The sequence below is a fragment of the Oreochromis aureus genome, linkage group 12 (genome assembly GCF_013358895.1).
Source record: "Oreochromis aureus strain Israel breed Guangdong linkage group 12, ZZ_aureus, whole genome shotgun sequence".
In the NCBI taxonomy this organism is placed as follows: domain Eukaryota; kingdom Metazoa; phylum Chordata; class Actinopteri; order Cichliformes; family Cichlidae; genus Oreochromis; species Oreochromis aureus.
Window position 1 is genome coordinate 8,475,305 of NC_052953.1, and position 14,585 is coordinate 8,489,889.

General features: G+C 37.5%; 1 protein-coding gene across 1 annotated transcript in view; it reads left to right on the forward strand.

Annotated features, from left to right (window-relative positions):
* LOC116325593 (calcium-binding protein 7) overlaps window positions 1-3,339 on the forward strand; it is a 28,495-nt gene extending 25,156 nt beyond the window's left edge. Inside the window, exon 5 of the mRNA XM_031746546.2 lies at window positions 22-3,339. Within this exon, the coding sequence (XP_031602406.1) occupies window positions 22-152 (131 nt within the window). The 3' untranslated portion in view covers window positions 153-3,339. The remainder of the gene's footprint in view (window positions 1-21) is intronic.
* The last annotated feature ends 11,246 nt before the right edge of the window (window positions 3,340-14,585 follow it).

The following is a 14,585-nucleotide window of genomic DNA, read 5'->3' on the forward strand; positions in this document are numbered from 1 at the left end:
TTCCTACTTCCTTTTCCCCAGGCTCCAGCCCGACGCAGCAAGTCAAGCAAACTTGTGTGCGCAAAAGCCTGATATGCGCCTTTGCCATTGCTTTCATCATCAGCGTCATGCTCATCGCAGCTAATCAGGTGCTGCGAAGTGGCATGAAATAAGAGTTGAGGCGTTTTCTGCCTTGACCAGCATTTACTGGCTACCATAAAAGACTGTGAAGATGAAACTCAAAAACAAATACAGACAATCACATGCGTGTAAAATAAAACATGACTGTAGAATACAAAAACTGGAGTCCCCAAGGACACAGACATTTGACTCGGTGGCAAATACATGCCGACAACTTACAGTTTCAAGGACACCTGGACCTTACGTACCAAGAGACAGAGGCGCTCTTAAAATGGACAGCTAACTATACATATCACTCTTCATAACACAACATTTAGTATTCATTAGCTATGTGCATTTGAGCAGTGTTGCATTCAGTATGGTGGCAGCTATAGAGAGTTTAGTGACTGTCCAGTTTTGTATTTGTTCAGTGTACTATGGGGTTTGTTAATATTACATAGAAAGAATCTGTGAAATATTGTGGGAAGTGTCATTGTGTGCAAGGTCTGGAGTGCACAGTGCTCTGGAGAAATTGTATGGGGTGCAACATTGTTCATAACCACTTGGGAATAACAATAGCTTGGTAAGAAAGTGAGATAATAGTTTATAGGGTTTAATAGGTTTGCAGGGCGGTGGATGTGACTGTGTGGATGCTCCCATTCATTCACAGGCTGCGGGGCTTTGGTCTTAGCAGGATGGTGCAGGGTGAAGTAGGTTAACTGTTCTCGGGAGGAAGATGCTGAACGGACAGGCAACTGGCTGAAAATAACTGGTCATGCAGTAAACACTCGACTCTGTCTGCTTTGCAGGCTTGAGACAATGATCATCATCTATGCATGACATGCATGGATTTAAACAGTCGTCTTGACACATTTGTAAAAGTTCTTCTTAATGTATTAATTGTTATGACTGTGTACTAGAGCTGTTTTCGATTCCTTAATGAAAACTGTGAGCAATTGTGTGTGGTGCAGGGTATCAGCATTCACAACAAATATAAAGCATACAACTGCATGAAAAAGAAGGGCTGTGGTAATATACAGTATGCTCCTAGAAAAAAAGTTGTTTTGGAATTGCTAAGATATGGACATTCAGGCCTGAAGTCATCACACACTCACGGGGCAGTAGTTGAGTTCAAAATACATCACTCAAGTATTTAAAGAATATGCATCTTGTTGGTATTAGGGAAAAATGTGAATCAATGTATTTTGTTCTTTTTAAGTGTTTTTATGTCTGGACGTGTTGCTAAAGAGCAATAACTGTATGTGAAATAGACATTACACAAAACTCAGTACAGACATGAATCCTTGAAATTGTTTTGCATTAGTTTTCTATAGCACTTCTAGAGCAGATATATTTGGTGATGTTCAAAGGAAAATGGAACAACTGTCTCATTCACTGAGATGGAAAGCTCAAGCACGAGAAGACTGTGTCTGAAGCTGCCCATTGAGTTAAAGTTTAACAGGGGCTGAATGGCAAAGAATTGCAATAAAATAATAACATGTGAAACAACACACAAAGTGTGTAGGTTAGATTGTTGTGCATGCAATTAGGTAAGGTCTGTTGTTATTAATGTGTATTGTACATATAAGCCAACATTACCAAAGCTAAGGAGGATCGGTGACTGGAGAACTGGGCCACATAAGGGCACAATTTCTGAAATCTGATCATTTTGAATTATTGAGCAGAAATCAGAAATGCTGCAGTCTCTTATAAACTTTGTATTTAACACCAGCCAAAGATTAAAAAAAAAAAGCCCTCCACAGTACCCTGAAAAAAGACTATATAAAGACAGATCTTATGAATATCCCTTGTTAAGTCGTGATGTATTGACCTTTTGATGATACTGTTTTCTGCCCAAGCCTCTACTGTGTTGTCTGAGATGCGAGTGTTTTAAGTGCTGCAGTGCTGTGTCCCTCATTCAGTAGATCTGAGTCAAATGGGAAAAAAAAAAATCATCATTCTGCCACTGCCAGCTTCTTATTAGCAAAATTCATTTTTAGCATACATTTAAGTTATGCTTTTATAAACTCATTGCACCCTACACTACTATTTAAATGGCTCACAAAAAGATCTAATACTGCTCAACAACAATATCTGTATAAATTATTTTGGCAAATGAGACGTCGTCATTGCAATAACTTGGAAATCATGACTAACCTTGTGGTATAGAGGGTGTTTTCTAAGCTTTCTGGGCACTTGCAGAGGAATTATTTCAACAACAATTAGCCAAATTAGTTGCAGCTACTTTCATGAAATTGTATGTCCAAAAGCCTAACTTCAATCCCAGTTTGATTTTTGTTAATACCCAAGTTATAGCAGTGCTGATCTATATTTGTTTTAATACTTTGTTTTAAAAATACTAACTCCTTTCAACCTTATACATCCTCCTTTTTTAATGGGTGCCTGGACTACACAGGAAAACAGCTACAATAACCACTGAAATGGTGCCTCACTGTTTGCTTGCATTTGGGATCTGAGGGAGTATTTGGACCCAGTAATGGCTATTACATCAGACTTAACAAGGAGATTGGCTGTTCCTCAAACTTGGATCTAAAAGGAGCCAAAACCACAAACAGGAATCAAAAACACAACTATCTCACAGAGCCAGGCAGGGTAAGGACTATCACATGCACTTCAGCAATTTGTCAAAAGTGTCAACTCTTAGGGGAACACAGACAAAAATGATAAAAATCCATTTATTTACAAAAACCTGTTTCCATTTTGCACTTTAACATGTGCTGCAATGCACAAATACAGCTCACCGCCATGATTGTTCATCCATTTCCAAAAATAATTTAGACATAAAGAATCACTTTACCATAGATGTATCTATTTTTTTGACTAGAACGTGATGAATAGATTATTAACTGACTGGCGAAAGATGCTCGAATTCACTTCCTATATCACCAGTGAGGGAACATTGTCATTGGGGAATAAAGTTATTAATTTGATTTGTTGCCTTATTGTCTGAGACATTTTGGCATTGTACACAAACATAGAAATCCATCAGACATGGACGTATTATTTATTATCAGAGCAAAATGTACAAACCAATATTTATTTTCTTTTAACAGGTGAAAAAAACTGTACAAACATGTTGGTAGTCTACTGAATGTTCTGCATTGCACTGTACTTTATACTTGTCTTTGGATCTTGCAAAAATGTTTATTGAACATGTGATATCTGTTCATTGACTCCACCTGATGTTCTTCTATGTCTGTGGAATAGTATTTCACCTGAATAAACCATATAACAACTGTGTCTATATTGTGTCTGAAATCATTTTCGATTTGTCAAATCCTCAATCACAGACCACGGGATAACTCTATGAGATGGTGTGGATCAGTTTCAGTGGTATTGATCGACATCCTGACATTTCAGATTAAAATCCACAGAAAGTGATGGATTTTTTGTGGTTTATTGAATCCATGGATTGCTTTATTCTATTTGGAAACACCCTTTGGCTTTGAGTGTTTTGGCCCCATCTGTCACATTTATCCCCACAAAATGACCTTTTATATTTCATATTTCCAAGAGCTATGGTCAGGCTGCCCTAAAGCAGTCTAGAGCAGCGGTCCCCAACCTTTTTTGCGCCACGGACCGGTTTATGCCCGACAATATTTTCACGGACCGGCCTTTAAGGTGTCGCGGATAAATACAACAAAATAAAACTAGTACCGGTACCAAAAAAATGAAGATTTATTCATAACACACGTGAAAAGACCCAGGAAAACCGAGTTAACGATAAAAACAATAACAAAATAACGCTGAAAACCGATAAAAACCCTGAAAACCATACATTTCACGCCTGAGCCTCAACTCTCGCGGCCCGGTACCAAACGACTCACGGACCGGTACCGGTCCGAGGCCCGGGGATTGGGGACCGCTGGTCTAGAGGATACTATTTCTAACAGTAACTAACTATAACCTGCACATAATAGAATTTTCTTAATTACTTACAGTACTATTACAGTATGACTTAAAAACAATTCTATCTACTGTCTATAGCCTGTCTTGAATAACTAAAACGGCAGCATGTCATACAATTGAATCATTTTGACATGTCAGTAATTGTCTGTAATGTAAGGTAGCTAACAACGTAAAGACATCTTGAGATGCAAAACCTATCAAAATACCACATGACTTACTGTATATTATGTTTTCTGCAAAAAGACAAACAAAAAATCCTGTGGATGGTGATAATTTTAAAATGCATTAGTATGGATTTTTTGTTTCAGCTTTTGATAGCAGTTTAAAAATGACACTATCAACATTAAGACTGACTGCCAAGAAAATTTTCTTTCATTGCTGCCACTAGGGCTGACATTTTCTTATGCTAAATCGCATTGGATTTCCAGCAAAGGGGAAGTATGTTTACAATTTTGTATTATTGTAGGGTCTTTACCTCATAATATAAAGCACCATGAGGCAGTCTGTTGTTGTGATTTGGCACTATATGAAAAATAAAAACACTGAATTGAGCAGACTAGCCTGGAGCAGCTCACAGTTAGGCTTTCAGAGGTACTGGTGGACATCTTCAGCATGGCAGATCCAAAATGTTTAAAAAGCCGCTTCACTGGAGGAAGAACTGATTTTTTTTTTTTTTTTTTTTTTTTTTACACTGATTGTTACCTTACACCAAATACAAATATAATATACATTAGCTTTTTGAATCAAAGTAAATTTAAATTCTCATTTATAAAGTGGTATACTTATTTATAATAATAAGTACTGGCAAATAAAACTTAAATATTCCTATGGATATCAATTTTTAAACAAAATATATGGAACTAAAACACCTCTTTGTCCTGAGTCTGTGGAACTCAAATAGGTTTTAATTTGTTTTAACTTTCAGAAAGCTCTCACCACCTGCAACAGTCATAGGCAGCATGCAAATTATATGCAGAGCAATACACACTTCTCGAAAACTGCTCTATTTATGTGGTTTATAATGATAATGCATAATTGCAATAAACAGTGTGTAGAAAAAAAAACATTCACAAGGGGCACCCTGCAATTGGACACATTTCTGACATTAAAAAACTTACCTTCTTTTTAGATATCAGTGGGGCTGGTTCAGTGTCAGGAGTGTGGGAATAGAGAGATGGAAGCGGGACAGCTGAGGCTGAGCCTGAGGTTTGATCTGTTTGGCCTGGCAGAAGATCAGCTAATATGTAAAAAGGGTCTGCCGACATTAATTACATATTGGCTAAAATAACACAAAACACATTATTTTCTGTTAGAAATGAACACTTGGAAAGTCAAGCACTTTCTTTCATATGGACTTAGCTCTGAGCTTTATTTTCACGTGTCTCTCTTTTCTTTTCTGAAACTCAGACTTCGCCTATAACGGACCCATTCAACAGTGTCACCGGTTCAGCGCTCAGCGTCAGCTGAGAGCACGCGCGCCACCTGGACTAAACGAAATCATGAAATAAGAAGGTGGGCGGGGTCACAGGCTGACTGGATTTTATTTTTTGTTCCCCAAAACAAAACAGAACTAATGTTAGCCCCACCTCCCCCCCCCCCACACACATACATATATTTATAAGTTTCAAGTTTTAAGAGAATTCTTTGAATTGCTTAGTACAGTAGCAACGCTTTAACATTAGCCACGTTGCTAGTAGCAGCTAGCTGAAACAGTCCGAAATCATTACCTTAAAAAAAGGAAAAAGCATCTGTGTCTGTTGTTGGAACTGACCATGCGACCTACACTAAATTAAATAAGACAACATGCATAAGGAGTAGGATACTTTGAAGGATTGCTAATATAAGTGAAGAACATGGACACTCCATTCCAACCTTTTCTTTGTAAAAGAAAGTGTGCTGTAGCCTGGTATATAAAAAGGAATACATGACAATGAAGGACTATTGCCTACTGTAATGCTGTTTGCTGGAGACCAGATTAAATCTTTTTATTTTTTTTATTTATTTATGTCTGTTTTGAAGCTGCACTTGAATTACTTTGGATCTCTGCCTCATTTGTAAGCTCAGTTTGGTGAAGACATAGGCTCCTTAACAAACTACCTAGTCTGCAGAGCCATTCTTGGATGTATTTGTCAGTCAAATAAACTCATTTCTAAATAACAATGTATTGGCTTTGTTTCCTAAATTCAGATTTTTTGTTCTGTCTTTGGCATGAAAAACTCTCAAATGTCAGTTGTGTTTATGAAATTACATAAAGGGCACATAATATGTGAAGACATTGGCCTTATGTTCCCCTGGAACAGGAAAGGAGTATCATGATTGATAAACAAAGTAACAGTGCTCACCACTTTAAATGATACTGAGAAATACTTGTATATGCATGTATATTTTTTTCCTGGGAAAAATGTATGTAGAAATTGTAAGTAAAGGGAATAAATATAAAAATCTCTACAGACATGATTAAACAAAAACATTTAAGTGCTTTTTCACTTGTTAATCCATTGTGGACTTGCATTTCCACTAATAAGGTTTATACTGTGTCCTTAGCCACATTTTTTATAACCTGACTAGATACCAAATAGCAGCGCAAGCCCTTACCCGAGTGAGTAACAGGTTTGTCAATCCCAGAGGGAGAGGAAATCGGAAAGTATTTCATTTCTTTTGTCTCAACATTAATCAGTTTCCGAATGCCTCAAGGTGAACACTGGTAATCAAAAGGAAATAACCGGTATGACATTCATCTTTTCTGTGTGCTACGTAAAAACCTTGGAGACACAGAAAAGAAATAGTCCTTAGTACAAACCAATGGAAGAGCAACAAACCATTATTGTGACCTAATGATCAGTGGAGGTCAGAAAATGAAGCTGCACACGAACCCATAAATCATGGTTGAAAAAGAAGAGGCAGTCCTCAGTTTCTACTTGAAGGTGCAGTACTAAAGTTAGAAGAAGCTTTGCTGTTTAAAAAACCCCAACTAGAGTTATCGCAGATTTACTATGGGATTGGTGACTCATGGTAATATTATCACTCAACTGCAGTGCAAAAAGAAGCTCTTATTGCATCAGTCCAAAAGGGGATTTCACTGAAGTTCCGCATATCACTAGTGTCTTTGTTGCTCTGAGGCACAAACTTGTGAAAGCTTAAAGACTTTACCAGACTGACATGTTTTTATTTTGTTTTAACTGAAACAAAGGCAATGTCTGGTATTGACTGATAATAGAAAACCTGAAACTATTAAATAGGGTTTGTTTGGTAGAACACACATGTAAATAGTGTTTGTTAATAATAACCACGTAATGTTTCTATTTATAGCTTCACTTCACCTTCGACCTCTTGCCTTGGTGACAGTATCAAAAAGAGCTGTATGCAGCATATTACAGAGACAGTCTCTTGACATTGTAACATACCTCCTGTATTTTATGAGACTGGCATTGTTCCCTGGATCTCCTATGAGTGAAACTGCAGGAACATTCCCTATTTATGAGCCATATTGTTTTTTGGTGTGTGTGTTTTGATATTTCACTGGAAACCATATCAAACAGTGTTGTTCTCTTTTTATTTGAATTTGATACTAAATTCAAGTGGATATTCTTGTTTCAGCCAATTCTTCCAAATGCCCTACTCCCTTTAGTACACAACAGGTCATTATCATTCCCCAATAATATGCTTAACACATTTAAACTATTCAACTAAATTCATTGTCAGGGGACTCTCTGTAGTGTTTGCCAGTCATTATAAAACTGGACTGCCCATACAGCATACAGATTACTGGCGCAAGCTTTATGAAATCGCAGCATTGTAAATTATATCAGTGCATATTGCAACATCTGATCACGGTGTTTTTAACAGGGACATTAGCAGTCACATCAGGCCACAATATTTCTCACAGAGTGCAAGTGATTAAAAGCGCTGGTTCTCACAGCAGCAGAAACATCGAGACATTTCTCATCCATTACTGATGAGCCTGTTTAGCCTTCATAGATGAAACCCTGGATAGGCTCATTAGTCTTTGGTTTTTTTATTTCCATATTTTAGTAAGACCAGAATTAGAAATGATTAAATATTTCATCCGAGTCATAATAATCCAGACCAGCCAACAGTAAACAAAGGTGTAGAAGGCAGAACTCTAATGCACGTTTGCAGTATGCAGTACACAATTTACTTTAGGCTCAAGCTTATTTAGAAGTCCTATAAAATTAGTTTGAACTCATTTTAAAGTTATCCTCTAATTCCCCACTGACCACACATAAACTAGAAAACAGAAAAATAATGTGTTTTGTGTCTCTTAATTTGTATGTGAACTGCCAGTGCCACATAGTCACACCTGAAACTTCTCACTGCAGTCCTCCCTCCTTCAAAACTGTCTGAGAAATCCGTAAGTCTGAACAAATAGGCTTTCTGAGAGACAAAATAAAATAAGATCAAAGATCAAGATCAAATTTTTATTGAAAATAAAATCACTATGCTGTCCGCCCTGGCACCTCTCTGAACAGACAGTAGGTGTAACGGTCTTGGGTCGGTGATCCAGTGTTTTGGTTTTTTGTATTATTATTATTATTATTATTATTATTATTGATCTTGGATTTGATCATGGTTTTTTGGCTACTAGTGGTTTTGGTTTCTGTTTTGTATTTCTTACTTTCCAGTTCTTCTTGGTTTGTGATTTCTCGTTCTTAGGTTTTGGTTCCTGTGTCCTTGTGTTTAGTGTGTGCCTGTCGTGTTTCCTGTTTTACTTTGAAAGTCCATGTCTCATGTCAGTGTGTCTGCTTTTGCATCCCCTTGTCTTGTTAGCTCTGATTTCTCCCAGCTGTGTTTCCCTCCTGTCTCCCATTCCCTTATTGCTCCAGTGTGTATTTTAGCCCTGTGTTTTCCTTGCTGTGGTGTGTCGTACCCTCACCAAGCTGTGTGTTCTGTCTGCCCGCCTGCCTAGTTTATTTTGTACTTTCAATTTTAGTTAGGGTTTTTCTTGGTGTCTAGCAATAAAGCTGCTTTTGAGTTTAAGTTTCTGTCTCCGCATTTGAAATCATACAATAAAACACTAAAACTCACACTGAAGCTAATAAAAACTAAATTAAAACTAAACTTAAATATGCAAACTTATTATGGAAACTAAGTGAAATTTAACTGAATGTAATGAAAATGTTAGAATGATATAAAATAAAAACTAATTAGATATTAAACTATAAAAACCATGTTGATATTCATTACATTTTAGTAAATTAAAAGTCTATGATTTGAAATGATTAGAAAATTTCCTAAGATCAATGAAAAAAATTACACTACAGAAATGTCAAACTTATGAAAAGCGTGTTTATTTATTCATTCAATTCTTGATTAGCACTCCTTTATCACAAATTACTGCAGTAATGCCACGTGGCACACAAGCTATCGGCTTATGTCAGCGCTGAGGTTTTATTGAAGCCCATATTGCTTTGAAAGACGACTTCAACTTATCTCTATTTTTGGGTCAGATGTTTCTCTTCTTCTTCTTCACACTATCACACAGATTCTCTATGGGGTTCATGTCAGACAAGTTAGCTGGGCAATCAAGCACAGAAATAACATGGTCAGCAAACCAGTTGGCAGTAGTTTTGGCACTGCTGGCAGCTGCTAAGTCCTGCTGGAAAAGAAAATTGGCATATCCGTAAAGCTTGTCAGCAGATGGAAGCGTGAAGCACTCCTGGTGGATGACTGCACTGCCATCTACCAGCTACCACCAAAACCAGCATATGATATGGCACATCAAATCATAAATTCAAAATTTCAAAATGAAATTCAGAATTTACTTTCATTTGAAAAGAGGACTTTGGAAGACTGAGCAACAGTCCAGGTCTTCTTCCCCTTAGCCCAGGTAAGATGTCTCTGATGTTGTGTCTGGTTCAGATGCTTGATATCAGGAATGTAGTAACTGCAGTTATGCCTTTTGCTCATGGATAATTTTCTAGCACACTTTTCCCTTGTTGTCAGCTTTTCATTAATATGCTTTGACAGAGCACTTCGTAAAACAGCAAGCCTTTTCAGCGGTGACCTTCTGTGGCTTACCCTCCTTGTGGAGAATATTAATCATCATCTGGACAACTGTCAAGCCAGCATTCTCCATGAAGTTATAAAATTTGATGATTCTCAGTCATAATAATCAAAACTGGAGCAGAAAGTGCTTGAAATATTTGTTTTTAACATATGTTGTAAATGAATTTTACTTCTTGATATTATACATAATTGTAAATGCACAAAAGTTGAAAACAGGGGAAAACAATATGTCAGAAACCCTTCTTCTGTGGGGTCGAGTGCAAAATGCAGCAGTTGTTAATTATTAAGAAAAAAGACTTTAGCATGGAGCCGGAAAAGATACACAAGGAGATTATCTTCACAAGAAATAAATCAGGTCTTTTTAGTAAAATAACTACAGCGGAAAATTAACAAAGAAGTTATATAATAGGGTTTCACACAGCCAAACACGAAAGCTGCTCATCGTCAGCCAACTTCCACTTAGATTTCACTGGAACAACATGTCTTTTCATCCAAGCCAGCCACTTCCTCCCTCCTCCGACCTCATCCAGCATGTTCACAGCTCAGGAGATAGAGCAATCAGAAGACTTTCAGGAAATCAAACAATGCTACATTTCCTGCCAAGGAGAGATGTCAGTCAAGTCGACCCCAAGGTCCAGGCCAGTTTACTTGTGTGAGTGAGGATCTAGGGGACCTATTTGATGCCATCAGCGTCAACACTGATAGCAGATGAAGCGTTCACTGCTGATGCTGGATCGCTACATTTAGTCCTATTCAAGATTTCTTTTTACTATACGTTGTTTGGTTTCATTTATTTCTTGTGTATTCGTAAAGTTGTATTATTCCCCATTCACACTTATATTCATGTAACACTTCACTTCACGCCTTTAAGCACTTAATATCATACTCACAATCCAAAGGATGAATCAGTTTCTTGCTCAAGAACACTTCAACATGCACACTAAAAAGATCAAACCACCGACCTTCTGATTAATAGATGACCTGCTCTACCTTCTCAGTGCCCCTGCACAAAGTGTACAATCATTCTCTTTACCTGAGCAGAAGGCTAAAAGACAAGTTATATGTAAGCGTTACAAATAACTTGTCCTAATACTAGTACAAGTATTATCCTAATGCTTGTTCTAGTTTTAGGGATTTAGTTTTGTTGCTGATTTACTTAAACTAAGGTAACTGTAGCAATCAGCCTGCTGTGACTAGCAAGTCAGCATTTTTTCTTTCAATTCATTGACCTCCAGTTATTGTTTTCTGCAAGACTTTCTCTAAGGAGCTTGGAAAGAAAAGCGTCTGGACGCTTTTCTTTCCAAGCTCCTTAGACTACGATGACCTGGATGACTGAGAACCTTCACAGACTGAAGAGTTTCTCCTTCTCTGATTATAGTTCCACATCATTAGCACTGGAAATAAATATGGACTTACATCAGCATAACATTAAAACAGCCTTGGATGAAACACTTTTCTTCCAGCATTGAAATAAAACACTTATTGCAGTCTCTTTTTAGACAGCTGTTCATCACACAGCAGTGACCTATAGGCATATGCTTGCGTTTTTTAAAATTCATCTCTATAAGTTTTCATCACGATGCCAGATTCTGTATTGTCTCACTTCTGTCTTTCTCTACAGTTGTCTTCAGTGGCATTATCATTCACGTCATACTTATGGACCAGAGCCAAGACCTTGATTGGATCAGGAGTCACAGAACTTCAAGTTTTAATTGAATTGAAGCCGCTCTCCCCAGGAGTCTACCAGTGGTCCGTGGAAAGAAATGACTAAGCAGGGCATTAAGAATAAGCATGAGATGGTTAAGGGTGCATTAACTGGAGGCTTAAAAGAGGCTAATAGCAACTGAATATCAGTACTGTGCCAATATAATTTTTCTTCTAAGTGTAGCATGACATCAGAATTAGAAAAAATAATATTATAAAAACAAATCAATACTCTATGCTTGCATGACTATTTCATGAGCGTGCGTTTGAGCTCTGTGTATGCATATGCATATACTATATGTATACATATGGGACTCACTTGAAGAACTGTCAGGCTGGAAAGCAGTTATGAGTTTTTCAGCACCCTCTGATATGTTTTTCCCTCAGCTGTTTGTCAGCTTGCAGGCAGCTCGATCATCCGGCTAACTATCACAGTTAAAACATGTTTTCCCATAAGCGCCTTTGGAGAATTCTAAGAAGCTCAGTGGCTTCCAGCTTCTGCTGTTGCTGCCCCCTGACAAAAACGGAGGCAAAACATACAGAAAATAGAGTTCAGAAGCAACCACTTTAGGGGAGATTGGGAAATAAATCATGCTTCGTGAATGAATTATTATTATTATTATTCAAAAATTAATTAGCATTTTCGTGTGTTTGGGCGTACAAGCGCACCCACACACGCGCACACCAAATGTTTTCATACTGTCGATCAATTAGCTTAACTGCTCTTATCCTCCTGGAATCTCACAGACCAAAGACTTTAGTGCTTTTGTCTGAAAACACCTCAAACAGAAACCAGCCCAGCCTGAATCAAACTGGCAGGCCTGCAACTGTTTTATCCCAGCTTGGAAATGAAACTCTGCTGCTCAGTTTTTTAATACAAGTGCCCAAATGAGCCACATATTTATATTCATATTCATATCATCAAACTCTCTTTTGAGAACAAAGGAAGAGCTGGTCAAATGCTACTATGGCAGGAGATTTATTTGAAGAACCATAACTTCATACAGACTATGTAATATAAATCAAAGGTTTGAGAAAATAGAGCTAAAAAAAAACAATGATTTAACTTTTGAGAAATCTTGAAAAATTATAGTTGCATAGCTGATGTCAAATTGAAGATTAAGCTTGAAGAAGATGTGAGATGGAAAACCAGGTCTTGAAAGCATCTACAGTATTCTGGGCATTGTACTAGATTGTTGTGATGACAAAGGACCTGAGCCGGGAGGCAAGGTTTTTGATTTATCTATAATCCAGCCCTCACCTATGATGAGTTCTGACCAAAACAATGAGACTGCAGATACAAACAGTATGAATCTGCTATCTGTGTGAGGTGACTGTAGAGATGGAGTGAAGAGCTGGAGTCTCAGTCTCTGATGACTCACTGTTGGTTTATGCTTCCAGAGTGCCTTACTTTGAACTCTTTGGAAGGATCTCATCTGGCCTTGAGATTCTTCAGGAAAAACAAACAGCAAATTGTTGCTGGAGATAAGAGTGCCTGGAATACTCTGCTTAGTATTTTGCCACATGGTTAGCGCCAGCAGTGGATATTCTGTAGCAAATTACTAACCACAGTGATATTTCAGATACTTCTGGAGGTCACAAAGGAGCTTGGAAAGAAAACAACTGGACTTCTTTAAGTTCCGTAATGTCATGTGACCCTCTAATAGCAAGAGAGAGGGCAGTAAGTCCTTACACCAAAGGGAAAAGCAATTCATGGTGCTCCACTGATTTTTGTATGGTGAGAAAGTCTATCCTTGTCACTTCTGTCTGCTTGCAAACTACTGAAAACACTGCCAACAGTTAATGTGATGAGTAGAGTGTGGATTGTAGTGTGGAGGATCTAAATGCAAGCATGTGAAACCAAAGAATGAACTGAAAATGAGCCTTTAATGGCTGATGCAAATAGAAACAAAAGTGAAGAAAGCAGTCATCCAAAAACCAAAGCATGAGGAATAATTCCAAGGACATGAACAGCCTACATCCAAGGACAACTTGACAAGGGTAAAAGGACACACTGCACTATTATATATTCATATAGAGGACTATTCATTAATGATAAACAGGATGGAGAGGAACACAGGTGAGCAACAGGTGAAAACAATCTGGGGATCATTGGAAAACACTAAAGAAGCAAAACGAACAGAGAAACAACATAAAATAACCAAGGGAGACAAGAATACTAACACTAAATAAGATTTATGAGACAAAGAAATGAAAGGGACCAAGGTATAAACACAGTATGAGACAGAGGGAGGCCAAAAAGAAAAGCTAAATAATAATACAAATAGACACAAAGCAAATCTCATCACAATAAGTAAACACAAAACTAAAGACCTTGTAATGCAAGAATAAGATTGACAGAAAACGAAACTAATAGGAAATCTAAAAATTCAAACAGAAAGTTAGAACCTCAAACACCAGAACAACAAAACACCACAAATAAACTAAGGCTGTAATATATAAGCTAACAATCAAAAAACAAGAATCCAACACAGACCAAACAAGAGAAACCAGGGATCACTACAGAAATCTGGATGGATTGGAAAACCATCTTGCAAGATTATACTTGCACATCCTTCATCCTAGTTATTTGTTAGGATTTCCTAGACTGTTGTTAAGCAAAACACCATCACACAAATAAAAACCAGCTGCAGATTTGTGTAATGCTACTGTTGTGTAACCTGATTTTTGTTGTCTTACACACACACACACACACACACACACACACACACACACACACGACAGAGGATAACATTGCATCATATTGCACCATGTGCCTTCTAATATTAATGATATGATCATCACTGGTTTTAGTATTACTAATT